The sequence below is a fragment of the Pelophylax lessonae genome (genome assembly GCF_965119305.1).
Source record: "Pelophylax lessonae genome assembly, chromosome: 13".
NCBI classification, from domain to species: Eukaryota; Metazoa; Chordata; class Amphibia; order Anura; family Ranidae; genus Pelophylax; species Pelophylax lessonae.
This window is the reverse complement of record NC_138780.1, coordinates 172716882-172739256: the sequence shown is the minus strand read 5'-3', so window position 1 is coordinate 172739256 and position 22375 is coordinate 172716882. Positions and strand designations below refer to the sequence as shown.

Below are 22375 nucleotides of genomic sequence, written 5' to 3'. Positions count from 1 at the left end.
ATTACATTTTTTGTGATATAAAAATATTTTAGTTCAAATTAAAAAATATAAATAACATAAGCGTGAAAATTTAAAAAAACGACCAAAAGCCACTGTTCTTTCTCCTTAATTGCTTACTTATCTTTTTTATAATATTTTCTTAACAAAAAAAAAAAAAGATCAGTCAGTGCCAGCCCAGCTGATGTAATTTTAACTTGCACTGAGCCAGTCAACGTTCCATTGAAAATTCAGCGTTGAAAGAGCCGCCCTCTTCAGTTCAGCCAGGGGTGTGATACCAGACGCACACACACACATGCACATTATTCTTCGAGGTTTCCTCCGCTCCGCACTTATACCACACAGGAATTAAGCTGCATTACGTCTGGAATGACTACTGGGGATTCCCATGTTTATAAGGTACTGTAACACATTTTCTTCTAATAATAGCAATAATCATGTTTCTGTAATGAGGGGGGAAAAAACGTGATAGGTAAAAAAAAAAAAAAAAACTAAAAGGCAACATCACAGCAGCTGGATAACAGATGTGTGTAATTATGTTTAGATTAAAAGTGGGAAAGTTTAAATTCCCTTCTAATGTTATTGAGTATTCTTGGCTTTGATGTCAAGAAAAGTTTTCAAAACCTTAAAATTGTTTTCTTAACTACTCTTCTACATTGCGGTTTAGGTGTCATTTATTTCTGCATTTTAATTAGCTGGATTTATTACCATCAGGCTCTTTACTGCTGGTAATAAATCCAGCTAATTAATATGTGTTCACTGTAAAAACAAGTTTTATTTATCTGAAGTCAGGACAGTGAACAGGAACTTTGGATGTAATGTTAAGAGTTGCATGTTTCTCTTGACTTAGAAAAGTCAACCTGTAAGTTGTAATGTGAAGGCATTATTGAAGTGAAGTATTATTGCATCTATATTGAAGACATCTCATTGTACTACAGTGCTTCTTCAGTGGACCACTATGGTCCTTTTAAAGCCCAATCCAGAACATGTGCACACTGCCTTCCCAAAGTACCAATGCATTACTTCAGACTCAAAGGCAATCCCTATGCCCTATCACCTTTACCTTTGGCCTATCACCTTCTCCTTTGCATATTCCGTTCCTCACTAGGATGCAGCTTGGTGGTCAATCTCAACCTAGAAGTTGGCTGTCATTGCTGAACCAATGAGTTGCGGGTGGGAGATTCCCCTCTCTGTAGCTGCTGTATACAAAGTTGCAGGTATGCTTGTGACATCATTGACCTTATATGGACACACGGTTATATTAGGTCAATGATGTCACAGGTATCCCTGTCCCTTTGTGTAATCAACTGTGGAATGGGGGACCTTCCTGCAGTCCAGTAATGACAGCCAACTTCCTGGTTTGGACGGGCTTGGGCTCAGACCAAACTCAAGCCCATCGTTATTCCATCTAACAATTGCTACATCACAGCATGCTGTCACATACCGGTTGGAAGCCAAGGTGCTAAGAGGGCTCCCCTTGCGGCTACGTGCAGAGCACCCCTGGAGGTGGCACAGGGAGTGCAATACCCAAAGAAACACAGTTTGCTAGATGCTGTAGTCTGAAGAGCTAATCAACAGAAGATAGCTGTAACAGGCAGGATGCACTGTAGGGCAGGTGTGCTGATGTACTTGGTAGAAGGGAGACCAAGAGCAGTACCGGGAGCCAGGCCAGAGGTCGTACACAGTGGATCAGTCAGGCAGCAGAACTGGAACAAGCCGGGGTCAAACACAGTAAGCAGGAAGTAGCCGAGTCGGTGAGCCAAGCCGAGGTCAACACAGGGGAGCAAACAGAATCAAAATCAGAAGTATAAGCCAGGGGTAAAACCAGGAGATCAGGAAGCAGATCAAGGCAAGTCGGGTCGTTAACGGGAGGTCAAAGGATCAGGAAACACAGAAGCACAGGGAACACAGGGATGCTGACAATAATCCAGGTATCTAGAGGTCTCAGCAGAAGGTTTATATAGGCCAGTGGTCGCAAGCATCTGTCATGCTGTGCGCTCGCAATGCGAGCTGTTGCACATCTGCGTGCGCCAGTTCACACTGCATGCACCATTGCGCAAGGAAGTCTGCCAGATGTGGCCATGATGATTGCTACTAACTTTGCCAGCCCTTTGGCCATATACCCACCACATGCGTTTAAACACAACAGGGATTATATGGTATTTATTCACTACCAGTCAGATATACATATATAAATATAAATATAAATATATATATATATATTTTTTTTTTTTTAATTAAAACCAAGTAGCTTCCTTAATATTATTGCTTATAAGTCTGGATCAATTTATTATTTTAGGGTAAAGTTGCATTTATACACTTACAGCTCTATCTTGAAGCATCTGGCTCCAATGAGAGGTTGGAGCGTTGACAGAGCTTCACCACAATTCCCTGTTGGGAGAACATTTGTACTACACACAGAGTGCGCTCTCCCTCCTTCCACTAATGATAGGTATGCTTGGTTTCAATGAGCAGACTCTGCCTGCACCACAAACCTGTTTATCCTATATGCAGGGTCCAATGTAATGGAATAGTTAAATGAAGGAATGGGGAAAAAATTGTTTAATTTTGGGAAAATGTGGGTATGTTTTTAGTATTTTTTTAGTATGTGTGTTTTAGTATTTGGTGTATTTTTTTAAAAAAAAATGTTTGCATAGCTGTTTATCCAGTGAAACTGTTAGTACATTATTTTTCTATGCAAAGGGGCAAAATCAAATTTCTCCTTCTATTTCCATTACAGACTGGGGGCTGGCTGACTTTCATGCACCTCTTATAATCCTTCAATCTCATTTTTTTCTCTATTTCCATTACAGTTCAAATTTTTTTCATTCATAAAAAATAGAATGGTTTGGGAAATAACCACTACTAGATGGAGCTGAGGATCATAGGAAATAATATTGATCCTCAGCTCCTTCCAGTGATCATAATGCAGTATTTTCCCAAACCATTATTTTATGAATGAGTATGATTTAACCTGAGAACATTCAATTTTGCCCCATTCACACTGAACAAATGTAACAGGAGTTTTACTGGACAAATAGCTATGCAATTTTTTATATATATAAATACTCCCCTATGTGTGCTTTTTTTTTTTTTTTAAATATGACTGTTAGTGAATTAACCACTTAACCACTTAAGCCCCAGAAGATTTTACCCCCTTCCTGTCCAGGGCCTATTTTGCAATTCGGCACTGCGTGACTTTAACGGACAATTGCGCGGTTGTGCGACGCTGTACCCAAACGAATTTGACGTCCTTTTTTCCCACAAACACAGCTTTCTTTTGGTGGTATTTGATCACCTGTGCGATTTTTTGATCATGCGCTATAAACAAAAAAACAGCGACAATTTAGCAAAAATAACAATATTTTTCACATTTTTTTATATGAAATTCCCCCAAAAAAAGTTAAAAATCAAAATTTTTTAACATTTTAGGCCAATTTTTTTTTTACCATGTTTGGTAAAAAAAATCGCAAAAAGCGTATTTTGATTGGTTTGTGCAAAAGTTATTGCGTTTACTAACTAAGGGAAAGATTTTTGTCATTTTTATTGTTTTTTTTTAACGAGTAATGGCGGCGATCTGCAATTTTTTTTTTGCGGGACTGAGACATTGCGGCGGACAGATCAGACCCTTGACTGACATTTTTTTCACTTTTGGGGGTACCAGTGACATTACTACAGTAATCAGTGCTATACATATGCACTGTTACTGTAAAAATGACACTGGGAGGGAAGGGGTTAACTTTATTGGAGAGGGAGGGGTTAAGTGTGTCCCTAGGGTCATGCTTCTAACTGTCATTGGATGTGGCTTTGTGTGTAACAGCAGAGATCAACAGTCCTACATAGCAGGACCGTATGATCTGTGCTTTTACACAGGGGAGAATAACAGGCGGCTTTGTTTACATTAGTCGACAATCGCGAGTGCTTCTTAGGGAACGAGCGGGGGCGGGAACACGCCTCCGGCGGGGCACGCTCGCCCCCTATTTGCTCCCAGGCTAGTGACGTACCGATACGTCACTTTGCCTGGGAGGGGCTGACCGTAGGCGGCGGTCGGCAAGTGGTGAAGAATGTGTAGTCACTGTTTTCTTTGGATGTATGCTGTGATAGAGGGCAGTACAGGGGCCAAGTGGTTAGCACTTTCACTTAGTAGCACTTGTGTCATTGGTTCAAGTCCCAACCATGACACTACCTGGCTGCAGTCTGCATGTTCTCCATGTGCCTGCAAGGGTTTCCTCCTGGTTCTCTTTTTTTCCAACTACACTCCAAAGACATGCTGGTAGGTTAATTGGCTCCTGTCTAAAGTGGCCCTAGTATGTGCAATAATGTGAGTTAGAGACCTTAGATTGTAAGCTCCTTTAGGCAGGGACTGATGTGAAAGTATAATATATATTTAAATTGACAGTGCTATATGAGGACCTGTAATAAATAAATGATAAAGTCGTGGTTAAAGGGGTAACTGTGAATATTCTAAGGTTATTAAAGCTGACGCTTCCCCCAACACAAAAAGAGCCTCCATGCTAAACCTTAAATATATTTAAGTGATATGTAAAATTAAAGCATTAAATATCAACTAGCCAGAACCTCAAAGCTGACCAGTTGGAAGCTACATGACCAGTACTTCCCTGGGAGATCTTAGGAGTAAATTGTAAGATCTTGGGAGATCTTAGGGTATCTCTCAAGATCTCTTTTGGAAAAGGCATTTCTTTCCCATCAGTTGAAGATAATGTCACATGTGCAAGACTTGAGGGTAGAGCGCTGAGTGTGCAGGAGTGGGATCTTCTTGCTCATCATTGTGGGGGAGCTGCAAACATTTCAGGTTTGTAAAGGGAAAAAGAATCCTCGGCCCTCAATAAGAAAAATGGCGACCGGGATGAGAACGACGAAGATAAAATCACAAAGTTATTAAAGGAAACAAAAGCCTGGAGTCCAAAGTAATTTTGTTTTAATTGCTATTTTAACCCTTTTCAAAATGTGCCAATAGTTTAATTTGGAATATTCAGATGAAAGGGTGCTTTAAGTTGCATAAATACACGTTTGCACTCCCAACAAGCCTTATCTCAGTTTTTCTGGAAGCGTTATAGGATATAATTATGTATACAAAATAGTATTCCTCCCAACTTTCTTAGTGCTTGTACATACTGGCACGACTTCATAGCATACGTATAATTATAATTATGTAAACAAAGTTTTGTGCGGTCCTGGTTGGACCAGTGCTGATAATGCAATTGGAATGATATAATGTCAATTATAATGAATAAGTCAATTGGAATGTTAAAGACCAGAAAACACACACGTCAGACTTATCAGTGATTTTTGCAGCCCTTTTACTTTGGCTTCCATCAAAAAAACTTAAAAATGCATAAAAAGACACTTGTTAAAGTTATATAGTCCTTAACAAGCTTTACCATTTTTTTTTTATATAAATACCTGAAATGTAAGCCCATATTTGGGGAAAATGATCAATTTTTTTACAAAGCATATAGACAAAGAACACACTCTGCCATGCATCAGCTTACAAAGATAATTTTAGGAGTTAATACACACATATAATTGATCTGCCAGTTATAGACCAAACACGAACTAGATATTAATGATTGACCAATAGCGTTTTTTCATTGCCGATACCGATAATTTGGTAATCGCGTATTGGTTTCGGCCAATATGGGCCGATTATTTTCGTACATTTAAAAAATGTTATTTTTTTTTATTTTTTTACTTGACAGTACTGTTGTGGAGGGATCTGGGGGGTCTAAAAGACCCCAAACCCCTCCTCTGCACTTAAAAGCATTCAAAACGCCAAGTTTGGCCGTTTTGAATGCTGGTATTTTTTTTATTCTGGCACCAGTACCCGGAAGTGATGTCATGACATCACTTCCAGGTTTTTGCATGAAGACCCAATCAGAGCCGAATGCGGCTTTGATCGGGTCTTTGGCGGCCGTGCAGGCTGGTTGCCTGGGTCTCCCGGTGGGACAGGAGACCCGGGCGAGCTGCGGAAGGTGGCGGGAGGGGGGGCGTCCCCGCTCCTTGTAATGACAGCCGAGCAGCTTCTCAGCCACATCGGTTGTCATTACAAGACAGCCGACCTTCGGCTATGGACGCCGGTACCGGGGTGATGCCTCTAGCTGCAAACATCACTCCGGTACAAGCACTTTCACCGAAATATCGGCAATATCGTCACCTTAGAGATAACCTCATTTAGCCCTGATTAATTTCCTCCACCCCCTTAATTATGGCTTTTTTTTTTTTCTATTTTAATTTTTTTTACCTTTCCCGCTTAACCACTTGCCGACTGCCGCACGTCGCTAGCCTGTAAGGGTTTTGGAAGCGAGCGCGCGCCGCCGGATGCGTGCTCCCGCTCTGTGACGGACCCCCCCGCGCGTGTGCCCGGTGGACCCGATGTCCGCCGGGCACTCGCGATCGTCCGTGACAGCGGGAGAAAGGCAGGCGGCTAGTGTAAACAAAGCCACCTGTTAGTTCTCCCTGTGTAAGAATGGTGATCAAACAGTTCTACTATGTAGGACCGTTGATCATTGTTCTTACACATCAAGCCGCAGCCAATCACAGTTAGAAACACGCCCCTAGGACACACTTAACCCCTCCCTCTCCAATACAGTTAACTCCTTCACTGCCAGTGTCATTTTGCCAGTGGCATATGTATAGCACTGATTACTGCAGTAATGTCACTGGTAACCCCAAAAGTGTCAAAAATGTCAGTCAAGGGTCCGATCTGTGCGCCCCAATGTCGCAGTCCCGCAAAAAAAATCGCAGATCGCCGCCATTACGCGTTAAAAAAAAAAACAACAAAAATGACAAAAATCTTTCCCTTTGTTAGTAAACGCAATAACTTTTGCGCAAACCAATCAAAATACGCTTTTTGCGATTTTTTTTACCAAACATATGGTAAAAAAAAAATTGGCCTAAAATGTTAAAAAATTTTGAATTTTACATTTCTTTTGGGGAATTTCATATAAAAAATGTGAAAAATATTGTTATTTTTGCAAAACTGATGCTCTTTTTTGTTTATAGCGCATGATAAAAAAATCGCACAGGTGATCAAATACCACCAAAAGAAAGCTCTGTTTGTGGGAAAAAAAGGATGCCAAATTCGTTTAGGTACAGCATCGTACGACCGTGCAATTGTCCGTTAAAGTCACGCAGTGCCGAATTGCAAAATAGGCCATGGTCAGAAAGGGGGTAAAATCTTCCGGGGCTTAAGTGGCTAATTTTTTTTTTTTTTTTATGTTCTATCATTGTTCATTTTGTAGCCCTGTGATAAAAAACAAAAAAAAAAGAGACAAACTAAAAAATAGGCTTTTAATTTAATGAACAGTAGTCCTAGCATTTTTTTTAATAGCACTAGTAAAACTGGGCACCCAGTATCTTTTTTTTTTTTTTTATTACCTGTTTGAAAGACAATAGCTGGAAAATAAACTTTGTTTCCAAAAAAAAAAAAAAAGATTTGTAATTTAATGTGCAATTGCACTAGTTTTTTTTTTTTTTTTTTAATAGTACTACTGTGATTCCCCGAAAATAAGACCGGGTCTTATATTAAATTTGGCTACAAAAAAACACACTAGGGCTTATTTTCAGAGGATGTCTTATTTATTTACGGTATGTGCAATGACAATCTTACAGTGATTGTAACCCTAAAATAAATATACCGATCCTTTAAAACATGATAGACAGCACAGTTCTTGTGCTGTGTCATGTAGCCCTCTCTATGTTCTAAAAGACCTGGAATAAAACAATAAAATGTAAAAAAAAAAAAAGTTCTCTCCCCCCTCTCTCCCCGGCAGCTCAGGAGTCAGCATTATGACATTCTGTAATCCCAAAAATAAACCTTGGATAAAGTCATTGTAAAATTATGTAATCGATTTTGTAAAAAGATTATGTAATGTGCAGTGTGTCTCCTTTTGTAACTTTTTGTGGAAAATAACTTATTTACAGCGCCGCTGAGCACTCACGTGACCCTCCGGAGCTCTACTTTTCCCTCTCCGAATACTGCAGAGGGAGGGACTGAGATCAAGGATTTAACTAGGGCTTATTTTCGGGGTGGGGCTTATATTGCAGCTATCCCCACAAATCATGCTAGGTCTTATTTTCGGGGTAGGGCTTATTTTCAGGGAAACGGGGTAGTAAAACTGGACATCCATTTTTTTTTTCACTTTTGTCTTACTTTTTTGGAACACAATAGCTCAAAAAAGCATTCTTTTCCCCCCAAAAATTATATGTGGTACTGTATGTATTACTTCAGTACCACAAATAGTTACAATAAGTCTAGGTTCACACTGAGGCAGGTTTGAAATCGAACGATTTTAAAACGGCATTTTCAGTTTGACTTCTGGGGCGATTTCACAGAAATCGCCAAAAGTAGTGCAGAAACTACCTTTGGGAATTGATGCGGCGCTGCAAAGTCGGTGGCACACTGATTCGGACGGTGCCATTGCCGCCAATAGGCCAATAGCCTCCGATTTGACATGTCAAATCGACCCAGTGTAAACGAGGCTTAGCCCATAGTGGAAATGTGTACTGTGCTCTGGTCAATAAGAAGTATACAGGTGAGGGAGCTTAAGATTTTATACCCACGGGTGTTTTTTTTTTTTTTCATCACTACTTTTTTAATTATTTACTTTGATAAAAAATAAATGCAGTTATTTGGAGGTTGATTAAGAAGTTTCATCTAATATAATAATATTGTAAAAGTTAAACTTATGTGTAAAGATCTATCTATAAGCCTAAATAAAGGGACAGCAAAAGAGGGGAAAAAAAGACTGGGGTTTATGGCTGAATAAGAAGGTCAGCTGGGCAACGAAACACCAACTTCTTTTTACATTTCCACCAAGCCCACCAAGAGGAAATCCATTTATTGCGTTTTTCTGCAAAGATACCCAAGAAATTTTAGGAAAGCTGAAAGCTATTTATTTTAATACTTTTTCCGAGTTATATCTTGCATTTTTATTTGTACTATACCCTATTATTGCAAGTAACAAGTGAGTCACACAACTTATCATACACTATATTGCCAAAAGTATTGGGACGCCTGCCTTTCCACACACATGAACTTAAATGGCATCCCAGTCTTAGTCCGTAGGGTTCAATATTGAGTTGGCCCACCCTTTGCAACTATAACAGCTTCAACTCTTCTGGGAAGGCTGTCCACAAGGTTTAGGAGTGTGTCTATGGGAATGTTTGACCATTCTTCCAGAAGCACATTTGTGAGGTCAGCCACTGATGTTGGACAAGAAGGCCTGGCCAGCAGTCTGCACTCTAATTCATCCCAAAGGTGTTCTGTCAGGTTGAGGTCAGGACTCTGTGCAGGCAGCCAAGTTATTTCATCCCAAACTCACTCATCCATGTCTTTATGGACCTTGCTTTGTGCAAGTACACTTTAACCTCCCTGGCGGTATGATTCTTTCCGATTTTAGGTGCTGAAAGCGGTACAATTATTTTGCTAGTAATTCTTAAGGACGAGCAGCCCAAACCAACTATTTACATATGATTATTTTTTACTGTGGGTTCTCAGGTATCTCAGGTATGATAAAGTTTGAAACACAAAATCAAAAATTATAATATAATTAATAACTATGAATAAGTCAAAATGTATATATATATATATATATTTATATATGTGTGTGTATATATATACGTATACATATATATGTGTGTATATATATATATATATATATATATAAGTGTATATCTATATATCTATATATATATATATATATATCTATCTATATATATATATATATATATTATATAAATATATATATAAATATATATAAAGTACAGTATATATATATATATATATATATATATATATATATATATATATATAGTATAAATATATATATCTATATAAAGTACAGTAAAACTGCAGGAAAGGGCACTGGGGGGCAAACTAATATCAATTTATTTTGTAATGAAATCAGTGTGTTTGTGTTTTTTACTTTTCAAATTTGCCGCCGGTTCCACCCCCCCGCGAGCATCACGTCGCAGGAGACGGAAGTAGGGGCTCACAAGCATCGGGCGGAAGATCCAGCCGCCGTATGCTGAAGGGGACACATCGCTGGATCCCGGTGATAAGGTAAGTAACCCTCTACAAGGATCCAGCGATGCTCCCTGGTGGTACCCCAAGTGTGGCTCGGGGTTGCCGCTTATGACAGTGAAATCCCTCCCTGAGCCACACTCGGGAATATTGCCAGGGAGGTTAAGGCCAAATATTTGTGAACATCTGACCATCAGACCTACATGAGTTTGTTGGACTTCCCATTCTAGAACCATGGGTATTAATATGGAAATGGCCCCCTTTGGGACCATTTCAGACCCCATTCTTCGGGGAAGGGTTTCCACAACAGTTTGGAGTGTGTCTATGGGAAATTGTGTCCATTCAGCCAAGATAACCTTTGTAAGGTTGAATGAGAAGACTTGGCTCACAACTGGTGTTCCAAAACATTTCAAAGGTATTCAGTAGGGTTGAGGGCAAGACTCTGAGCATGCCACCTCCGTTCCTTCACATGACACTCATCAAACCATGTCTTTATGGAGCTGGCTTTGTACATAGGGATACAGTCATGCTGGTACAGAAAAGGGCCTTCCCCAAATTGTTACTACAAAGTTGGAAGCGTACAATTATCTAAAATGTCTTTGTATTGTGTAGTGTTAACAGAACCCTTCATTAAAGGTACCGAAACTCAATATCTTGGAAGGGTGTCCACATACAGCTGGCCGTGTAAGGTAGGTTTGATGATCAGGTGTGCACAGACTGTTGCCCATTTAACTTACATTGTGTCTGTGCACTTTGTAACTGACCAAGAAAAAAAAAAGAAAACCTTTTTATGAACAAAATATACAGGCTGGAATTATTGACCTCCTGAAAATGGTACATAGCTTTGTCACCTTGAGCAAATAGCCAGCAGTGAACAGTGAACCTCCGAGTCAGAACTCCACTCTGAGGAACCATTTATGATCCGTGACTCTGAAAATACTGAAGCCATAAATAAAAAAGGGGGTACTCTAGAGAGATTGGCAAGGGGGAGTTAGCAAAAAAAACAAACCCCATAGATGGGTATTAACCACTTCTGGACCAGAAGGTTTTACCTCCTTAATGACCAGGCCATTTTTTGTGATACGGCACTGCAATATTTTAACTGACAATTGTGCGGTCGTGCGACGCTGTACCCAAATAAAATTAATGTCCTTTTTTCCCCACAAATAGAGCTTTCTTTTGGTGGTATTTGATCACCTCTGCAAATTTTTTTTTTGCACTATAAACAAAAAAAGAGCGACAATTCTGAAAAAAAAAAAAAAAAAAAAACAATATTTTTTAATTTCTGCTATATAACATTCCCAATAAAAAAAAAATTGAAAATCTAATTTTTTCATAATTTTAGGCCAATTTGTATTCTGGTACATATTTTTGGTAAAAAAAAAAGCCCAGTAAGTGTATATTGATTGGTTTGCGCGAAAGATATCGCGTCTACAAACTAGGGGAAAGATTTATGTAATTTTTATTTATTATTATTTTCTTTTACTAGTAATGGCGGCGTTTAGCGATTTTTAGCAGGACTGTGATATTTCGGCCACCACAATCGGACACCTAACTGATATTTTTGACACTTTTGGGGGACCAGTGACATCACTACAGTAATCAGTGCTAAAAATATGCACTGTTACTGTAATAATGACACTGTTAGGGAAGGGGTTAACGCCAGGGGTGATCAAAGGGTTAAATGTGTCCCTAGGGGGGTGCTTTCTAACTGTGTGGGGGATGGACTTGCTGCATGAACACAGAGACCTGTGATCCTAAATAAAAGGAACATGGGATCCCTGTGTCCCTTACTGGCAGAACAGTGGTCTGCCACCGTCAGACCACCGTTCTGTCTCCACAGGGAGCGATCCCGGGTGCCCGGTGGATATCGCGGCTGCGGGACCCACTGATTGGCTCCCCCTGCAACAGTAGCTGGACGGGTCCAGACACATAGGGGTGAAGCTGTGTATGGTAGCAAATAAGCTTTTAACTTCAGCTTGGTCAAGTAAGTTTTGTTCAAAAAGCCTGGAAGGCGATTGGTTTCTGTGCAGAGCTGCGCCAGATTTTGCACTCTCCAGTTTTAGTAAATAAACCCCCAAAATGTCACATTGCCAGACACACCTATTCCCTAATTTTCTACTGAATAAAAAGTCAGAATCATTATTATTACGTTTTCTGTAGAGATTTTGAGAGAGAGATTTTCATCTTAAAACAATATCTTAACCACGCTGGATATCATTTTAGAACACATTTTTTTTTTTCAAAATTGTTTTTGTAGATGGGAATTTTTAAGTACCAGCAGCCGAAAATATTTCCTTTTCTTCTGGATCTTTGTTATAAATGCTCAAGGGACTGATATAATCAGTTTTAATGTAAACTGGTTTTCCTGGTGCCTCCATGGCAGCATACTAGTGATAGAGCTCCGCCTCGACTCCACCTTCAGGATCAGTGAATAGCATAAATTAAAAGGTATAGCCCCCCCCCCATCATTCTCCTTTTTTTCCTCAAACCTCTTGAACAGTGAAGATTGCAGCAGTATGTCCCTACCTCTGCCTGTGAAAACGGGCAGCTTCCACCGGGTTCAGCCTCTCCCGTGTGCAGTCCCTGTTCTTGGGCCGCTAAACGCGCTAATAAGACTGGGAACCCCTTCTGTGGATCTTCTGGGGTCTGTGAGTAACGGCGTTTCCTAATGTGGAACAAATATGCCGTCTTTTCATAAAATATATATGTATATATATATAATATTCATGAGTATGTGGATAAGGATACATGTATAATGTGGGGATTCATGGTGGCAGAGAGATCAGCTTTCCCTTCTACACTTCTCTGTCTTTCCATCACTATGCATAGTTTTGTGGGCACTGATTGTGATGTTTATTCCCAGTTATATTCTTAATTGCGTGTGTTATGGCTACCTTGTCTGGCGTTAGGGCAATTGGGGGCGATTCCCCCACGCAGCATTCTAATGGCTACGGCGTCCTGTTCCCCTGTTCGCGCCGGGTCGCGCCGTGATGACGCGGCGGCCGGCGCATGCGCATTGACTCCCACAGCGGCCATCTTTTCGGTGGGAGTCTCTGTGCGGCGACATGTCGGGTTGCGGCGCATGCGCAGTAAGAATTGCGGGACGACGCATGCGCGGTAGAGACAACGGCGGCCATTTTGCCGTGGTCTCAAAAAAAAAAAAAAAAAAAAAATATATGTATATAAATGAATAATTTATTTAAAGCTGCAGTATAAAGAAATAAAAAGGGTTGTGTTGTTTTGAAGAAGGCAGAATTCAAAAAAGTTACAGGAAGTTAGGTTTTGGCTCAGGTATAGGGCAGCACATTTACAAATTATGTCTTAAAGGGGCAGTGTTGTTTTAAAAAAAAAAAAAAAAAAATCCAGTCAATGGTTTCCCTGCCTTCCTATTGGTGCTTCGGCTCAGGTGGAGTGGAGCCTGATGTACTTAAACCAGGAAGTTTAGAGAGGCGGTGTCTTCGGTTTCAACTAGCCTTGCCCTGCAGACCATTTTCGTTTGCTCTCTCTCGGTAGGTGGTTTTTATGCTTTGGTTCTTACTCTTTCTCTGTATATATGTGTATGTGTGTATATGTATATATATATATGTATACATGTTTTTCTACTATAATCTTTCCTTTTTCAGCTGATCCTCTTGCCCTTACCATGAGTCATTCCTCACGAAACCAAGATCCACCTGACCGTAATAGGTATGGGACCAACTTTTCGTGAGTATAAAAAAAAAAAAAAAAAAAGAGTGCGCCACTGACATCCATTATTTTTGGTTTGTCACAGTCCAGTACCATCGAAGAGATCTCAAAAATCATCGGGAAGACGGGATGACCACAGTCCTGATCGCAGGTCACATTCCTCAAGATACCCAGAGAGATCAAGATCCAGAAGCCGTTATCGCTCTCCTTCACCACATTATTCTTCAAGAAAAAAGTGCTGGTCTTGTGGCGCGGAACCCCTCCCGAGAAAGCTGGTCTGTAAAGACTGTCTCAGGGATTATGCGGCCAGTTGTGACACGGAGAGCCGCCAAGTAGTTGATCTACTTAAACAAACAATGAAGGACTCAATTGCAGAGTTGGTGTCCACCATCCCAGCTCGTCCTATACCACAGGCTTCTCAGCCACAGGAATCGGATCCGGTGATCGCAGGTCCTTCCGCTATCACTGTTAGCGCAGTTCCAGCCACTAGAGATCCTTCCTCGGAGGAACATTCGGACAAATCTTCAGATGAAGAAGAGCCTTCAGGTTTCAACTTTGCTTTAGTTCAGCCGTTTATTCAGGCGGTTAAGCAGGCCATCGCCTGGGATGAACCAGCGGAACCCCGGCCTAAGTCAAAGTCATATTTCCCTTTCCTCAAGAGGAAACAAGTCGCTTTCCCTTTAATGGGAGAAATAAGGGAAGTGATTGAGAATGAATGGAGTAAGACAGATAAAAAATTCTCCTTCAACAGAGTGAATAAATTTTATCCGTTGCCGGAAGAAGGAATACAAGCCTTATCCTCCATGCCAGTAGTGGATGCAGCGGTGGTGCGTCTAGCGAAGAACATGACCCTTCCAATGGAAGATTCAACTTCATTTAAAGATCCATTGGATAGGCGCATTGATCTTGACCTAAAAAGATGCTATCTGGCCGCAGGGGCAGCTTGTAAGCCCGCTATTGCGCTGACTTCAGTCTCAAGTGCCATTCATTCCTGGACTGACAACGTTGAGACAGCTCTGCGACAGGATGTCCCTAAAGAGGATATTATCAAGTCACTTGAGGAATTGAAGTTAGCGGCAGACTTCGTGGGAGAAGCCGCCATTGACACAATTAGGTGCGCCTCTCGTTCAATGCTCCACTCAGTGATGGCTAAGAGGGCACTATGGTTAAGGCCTTGGACGGCTGACTTGGCATCAAAGCAGAGCTGGTGCAAAATACCTTTTGATGGTAAATCGCTATTTGGTGAAAGATTGGAGAAGGCCATTTCCAGGGTCACTGGAGGAAAGACTGGTATTCTTCCACAAGATAGGAAGGAACGCAGAACAAGGGGTTTCCTCTCAAGGTTCCGCCAGTCAAATTCTAGAGGCTACAGACAGACCCGTCCATTCAGGGACAATAAGAGGCCCTGGAAAGGTACCCAGTCTTCCTTTCTGGCATCCAGAAAAAATAAAAATCTCACTACCCCACAAGGGGAGACAAAGTCCTTTTGACGCCAGAAAAGAAGTGACCGATACAGTGGGAGCCCGACTTCGCCACTTCTTACCAAATTGGATGACAAAATGCCAGGACCCTTGGGTCCTTTCTACCATCCGTTACGGTCACTTCTGGACATTCCAACAGCAACCACCTCGGGCGACTTACAAAAAGACGACACTACCATCATCCCCACAGAAGGCACAGGCCTTAAAGGACTTTCTAGTTTCACTTCAACTTCAACAAGCGGCGGTACCGGTACCCTATGGGGAACGCTTCACAGGTTTCTATTCAACCCTGTTCCTGGTGGAGAAGAAGACAGGGGGTTGGAGGCCGGTTATAGATTTGAAAGGTCTAAACCGCTATATTCATCTGGAAAGATTCAAGATGGAGTCCTTACAGACAATAATCCAAACAGTACAGCCTATGGATTGGTTGATATCTGTGGATCTGCAAGATGCCTACCTACACATTCCTATACTTCCCGCCTTCCAAAAATATCTAAGGTTCGCAGTAGGTCATGTCCACCTACAATTTCAAGCTCTGCCTTTCGGCCTGTGCACATCCCCAAGAGTCTTCACAAAGGTCTTGATATCGGCCCTTGCCCCCCTAAGGGAGAAAGGGTTAAGAGTATATCATTACCTGGACGATATCCTCCTCCTAGCCGACTGTCCACGGAAATTGATTCTCCACAGGGACATTCTACTACAAACCCTGAAGGATCTAGGGTGGTTAGTAAATCGGCAGAAGAGTCAACTATCTCCAACCCAGGTGATGGTATACTTAGGGGCAGAATTCAACACGGCCAGAGGCACGGTCTCTCTACCCCAAATGAAGGCAACAGCAATAATTCAAAAGACACTTCATGCCATAGGAAGGGACTACATGTCAGCTTCACAATGTATGAGTCTGATCGGCTCAATGTCTTCCTGCATCCCTCTAGTGCCATGGTCACATTGGCACCTGAGGTTCTTTCAGTCGGGATTCCTGTCCCAGTGGCGCACACGTCAACTCTCGCAAACGATCCAGATAACATCGATAATGCGCAGAGGCCTTCATTGGTGGACAGATCCGGAGAATCTCGCCAAACCTCACCATCTGGGTTCTCATTCCTGGACCATGATCACATCGGATGCGAGCAGCCAGGGATGGGGAGCGCATTGCGAAACAATACAGATTCAGGGGAGATGGTCCTTTCCGGTGAAAGACTTGGTTTCCAACATTCTAGAGCTGAGGGCGGCATTCATGGCACTAACCTCACTAGCTCCTCAGGTGAGGGCGCAGAGGGTCCTACTACGCCTAGACAACAGGGCAGCGGTTTCATACATCCAGAAGCAGGGAGGGACCCGCAGCAGGACCCTCCTGAGGGAAGTAGAGCCCATTATGATCTGGGCAGAAAGGAATCTGGTGGCCCTCAGAGCAGCCTATCTACCAGGCAGATTGAACACAGTGGCGGATCATTTATCAAGAGACTTCGAGGACGCCAACGAATGGGCAATACATCCGCACATTTTTCAGCAGATCCTCAGCCTATGGGATCTCCCACAAGTGGATCTATTCGCAACTCCAGAGAACTCCAAGCTCCCGAGTTTCTTCTCACGTCTCCCTTACCCGCAAGCGGAGGAAGTGGATGCTCTGTCCTGCCCATGGCGGTTCACGACAGGCTACGCCTTTCCACCACGTCCCCTAATTCACAGGTTCTTACTGAGATTGACGAGGGAACCAGTACAGATACTGGCAATCCTTCCGTATTGGCCGAAGAGGCCTTGGTTTCCATTGGCCCTACGCATGAGCGTATGCTCCCCGATCAAGATTCCTCCCTTTCCTCACCTACTATCACAGGGGGGGAGGTTCCATCCAAGACCACAGACTCTGAACCTTCGAATATGGCTGTTGAGAGGAGGCGGTTTGAATCCTTAGGATGCTCCCAGCAAGTCATCAATACTCTCCTCAAAGCCAGAAAGCCAGCAACCAATTCCGTATATGCTAAGATCTGGAATAGGTTTGTGTCCTACGCGGAAACAGAAGAATTTGATCCCATCACGCCTTCTGTTTCAAACGTATTGGCCTTCCTTCAGTCTGGCCTAGACAGGGGTCTCGGCTTGAGTACACTTAAAGTTCAGGTGTCAGCGATTTCAGCGGCAACCAGCATCAGATGGGCAGATAATCCGCTGGTAATCACCTTTCTCAGAGGAGTTCTTAAGATTCGTCCTCCAAGTAGAAGTCCCTTTCCTCAGTGGGACCTTCCTCTGATTCTGGAGATGCTGTCCAAACACCCTTTTGTGCCGGTGGAACAAATTTCGCTATGGAACCTGACTTTGAAGACAGTTTTTCTAGTGGCGATCACGTCCGGCAAAAGAATTTCAGACTTGCACTCCCTGGGAATAGGGGAGGAGCATATATCGTTTTTCCCTGACAGGGTGGAGCTACGGCCTCTTCGAGGTTTCACTCCGAAAGTGACTACGCCAGACAACTTAAGTGAACCATGGGCATTACCAGTCTTCTCAGATTCGTGTCAGGAACTAGATGTTCCCAAGATACTAAAAGCCTATCTGGAAATGACAGCAGCCTTCAGGAATTCGGAAAAGCTTTTCGTGATTCCTTGGGGTAAAAACAGAGGAAAGGAAGCCTCAAAAAGGACCTTGGCATCCTGGGTAGTCAAGACCATTCAAAAAGCCTATACTGCACAAAACATGGATGTTCCTTCCAGAGTGAACGCACACTCAACAAGAGCAGTGTCAACTTCATGGGCAACGAGAGCAAACGTCTCATTGGAGACAATATGCAGGGCGGCGTCTTGGTCGTCACAGCACACGTTTCTCAGACACTATAGAGTTGATCCAGGGGCTCTAACGACAGTTGAATTTGGAAGACGAGTTGTTCAAGCAGCAATGTCTTTGTCTAATTAAACTTTATTTTTTGATTAAGCATTATCCCACCCGTGTAAGCTAGTTATTTATCACTAGTATGCTGCCATGGAGGCACCAGGAAAACGGAAAATTGTATCATACTTACCGTAATTTTCCTTTCCTGGTGCCTATCCATGGCAGCATACGATCCCTCCCTCGGTTTTTCCTATTTACGGAGAATGATGGGGGGGGGCTATACCTTTTAATTTATGCTATTCACTGATCCTGAAGGTGGAGTCGAGGCGGAGCTCTATCACTAGTATGCTGCCATGGATAGGCACCAGGAAAGGAAAATTACGGTAAGTATGATACAATTTTCCGTTTTCAAGATAAACCGTGCACAGACCAATAAGCTCGCCAGCCAGGTCACGCTCTTGGCAAAATACTGCAGAGCATCCTATTAACCACTTGACCTCTGGAAGGTTTTACTTTTTTCATGATAAGAGAATTTTTTGCTGTTCAGCGCTGTGCTACTTTAACTGCCAACACATCAAATTAAATTTGTATATATTTTTTTCACCCAAATCGTGCTGTGTTTTGGTGGTATTTGATCACCACTGGGTTTTTTATTTTTTTTTATATAAATGAAAAAAGACCGAACATTTTGAGAAAAAAAAAAATGTCATAAAACAAATCCAAGAAAAAAAAAATCTAATTTCTTCATAAGGCATAGGCTAAATAGTATTCTGCTACATGTCTTTTGTAAAAAAAAAAAAACTAAAAAAAAAAAAATTCAAATAATTGTATATTAATTGGCTTGTGCGAAAGTTTTATAACGTCTACAAACTATGGCGTATATATGCAACACTGTACGCAAATTCAATTTGTATATATTTTTTTCACCCAAATAGTGCTGTGTTTTGGTGGTATTTGATCACCACTGGGTTTTTTTTTTTTTTTTTATATAAATGAAAAAAGACCGAACATTTTGAGAAAAAAAAATGTCATAAAACAAATCCAAGAAAAAAAAAATTGGAAAAAATCAAATTTCTTCATAAGTTTAGGCTAAATCGTATTCTGCTAAAAAAAATTCCCAATAAGTGTAAATTAATTGGCTTGTGTGAAAGTTATAATGTCTAAAAACTATGGCGTATATATTCTGGAATTTCCGCAGCTATAGAGGCTATACTGTATCAGTGACTTATAGTGGGACTGTGATAGGGTGGTGAGCAATCTGGTGCTAACAGACACTGGCTGGGTGGGTCACTAACTGACGTTGACGTTGTCAGTGACACTAATACAGTGGTCAGTGATAATACTGTACACTCAAACTGTACTAATGATACTTAACATCTAGCGGCAATCAAGGGGTTAACTGTGTTCCTTACCAAGTATACTGTGTAAATTTGTGTTTATGCTTATTAATCTGGCTGTTTTTTTCTCCCTGCTTTTCAGGAGGAAGAAACAGCCAGATCACGGTTCACTGTACACAGAGTTCTGTGTGTTTTGTTGCAGCCGATCAGCAGGTTTCAGCCAAAATCATTGGCTGAAATCTGCTGCCAAACTTGTGCTGTGTCCAATAAAAGCATGAGCCACCAGGGGGCGCGGTCACACACGCCCCAAACCCAGAAGCAGACTGGCAACCTACATGTACGTTGACTGCACCTGCCGCCTGCTCGCAGTATATTTTTTGTGAGCGATTGGCAGAAGATTAAAAGGAATACTTATTGTTTTTTCTTTGTGTTTTTTTTTTCATGGCTAAAAACTAACTTTTTAAAAAGATTTTTCTTTTTTTATTAATAGGTGTACGTGAAATATTTACAAGTGACTATTTAATTTTTTTTATTTCTAGACAGCAGATGGAGCTCTGAGCTATTTTTCACATGGTTATCAAGCTAATCCTAAAGTGGTATTAAATAAAATATAAGTATAATATATTGCGGTTTACCAACCCTTAGATGTAGGACTGCGTTTGTTTTCTTTTTTAGGCTTTTCCCTTTTTACAGCAACAGTTTTTCTCTTTTGAGATAAATGTTTTACCCAAATGAATAAAAGTTCACCATTGTAAGCACTCCTGACAGTGTTTAATGGTTTGCCTAAATCCTCCAATTGCCACTTTTACTACACAGCTTGGCCTGTCAAGAAACTTTTTTTTATTAGGTTGTAAGCAAATGATTTACAGAGCAATAAATTCAGCAGTAAAGAAATAATTATTAGAAAAGGACAAGCAATAAAATAATATAATCAAATTTCAAAGTAGGCAAGTGAAACTATATATATATATATATATATATATATATATATATATATATTTATTTTTTTAAAGGATTCATGAAAACATTTAAATTGGTATTAATACAATAAGATCATATATATAGTATAGTGTGAGTATTGTAATAAATTAAAATGGGATGTTTAGGGAGGAATATAATGAGAATAACGAACATTAAACCTAGTTTTAGGTATGTAATAGATTAAAAAAAAAAATAAGAACAAAGGTAAAATAGAAAGGAAAAAAAGTTCACCATTTTAAGCACTCCTGACAGTGTTTAATGGTTTGCCTAAATCCTCCAATTGCCAATTTTACTACACAGCTTGGCCTGTCAAGAAACTTTTTTTATTAGGTTGTAAGTAAATGGTCTACAGAGCAATAAATTCAGTAGTAAAGAAAAAATTATTAGAAAAGGATGTTTAGGGAGGAATATAATGAGAATAACGAACATTAAACCTAGTTTTAGGTATATAATAGATTTTAAAAAAAAATAAGAACAAAAGTAAAATAGAAAGGAAAAAAAGGTAAGGAACAAGATAAATTAGAAAAATTTAGGATCAGAAGAAAGAAAGAAAATAAAAATACATTTTTGGTTGGGGTTTAACCACTTTACCACCGGAGGATTTTCCTGCTTTACGTCCAGGCCACTTTTTGCGATTCGGCACTGTGCGACTTTAACTGACAATTGCGCAGTCATGCAAGGCCATACTCAAACGAAATGTACATCCTTTTTTTCCCACAAACAGAGCTTTCTTTTGGTGGTATTTGATCACCTCTGCGCTTTTCATTTTTTGCGATATTAATAAAAAAAGCGACAATTTTGAAAAAATAACAATATTTTTCTACTTTGACAGTTAAAAAATATCCAATATATTCAATTTTTGTCATATATTTAGGCCAAAATGTATTCAGCTACATGTTTTTGACCAAAAAATTCTCAATGAGCGTATTTTTAACCGCTTTAAGACCGGAAGATTTTACCCCATTCCTGACCAGGCCATATTTTGCGATTCGGCACTGCGTTATTTTAACAGACAATTGCACGGTCATGTGATGCTGTACCCGAATTAAATTGATGTCCTTTTTTTCCCCACAAATAGAACTTTCTTTTGGTGGTATTTGATCACCTGTGCGATTTTTATTTTTTGCGCTATAAACAAAAAAAGAGCGACAATTTTGAAAAAATAACAATATTTTTCACATTTTTTTATATGAAATTCCCCCCCAAAAAAATGTAAAAATCAAAATTTTTTAACATTTTAGGCCAATTTGTTTCCTGCTACATATTTTTGGTAAAATAAATCGCAATAAGCGTATTTTGATTGGTTTGCGCAAAAGTTATCGCAGCTACTAACTACGGGAAATTTATGTCATTTTTATTGTTTTTTTTTTAACTAGTAATGGCGGCGATCTGGTGACGATCTGCGATTTTTTATTTTTTTTTGCAGGACTGCGACATTGCGGCAGACAGATCAGACCCTTGACTGACATTTTTGACACTTTTGGGGGTACCAGTGACATTACTACAGTAATTGGTATTAAAATATAAAAAAACTATAAATATGCACTGTTACTGTAAAAATGACACTGGCAGGGAAGGGGTTAACTTTTATTGGTGATCAAGGGGTTAATGTATGCCTGGTGCTTACTGACATGTGTGGGGGGAGGGGACTGTGTGACACAGGGACAGATCGCAGGTTCAGCTATGCTGAATCCTGCAATCTGTCCCTGCCTGTCACTTAGGAGATCCGCCCGCTTTGTTTACACAAGTGGGCGGATTTCCACACTCGATCCCCGACGATCGGGGAAGAGCGGCGGTGATCACCGCCGCTCCTCCCCTGGCCCGACTCCCGCTGTGACTGATTACGCGCGCTCCGCCCACAAGGGGAGGAGTACAGCGACGTAGATCTACGTCGCTGGACGATAACGAACCACTTTGCCGCAGTAGGCTCAACGTGAGCCGTCGGCAAGTGGTTAAATACTGTTTTACTTTTTGCTAAACAAACAAAAAAGGGGGCCAGAGCTCAATAGCTAAAGCATAAAATATCC

At 40.8% G+C, this 22375-nt stretch overlaps 1 protein-coding gene across 1 annotated transcript in view; it reads left to right on the top strand.

The window, feature by feature from the left end:
- The first annotated feature begins 220 nt into the window (after nt 1–220).
- LOC309569687 (B2 bradykinin receptor-like) overlaps nt 221–22375 on the top strand; it is a 44460-nt gene continuing 22305 nt past the window's right edge. Inside the window, exon 1 of the mRNA XM_082275630.1 lies at nt 221–396. Within this exon, the coding sequence (XP_082131756.1) occupies nt 367–396 (30 nt within the window). The 5' untranslated portion in view covers nt 221–366. The remainder of the gene's footprint in view (nt 397–22375) is intronic.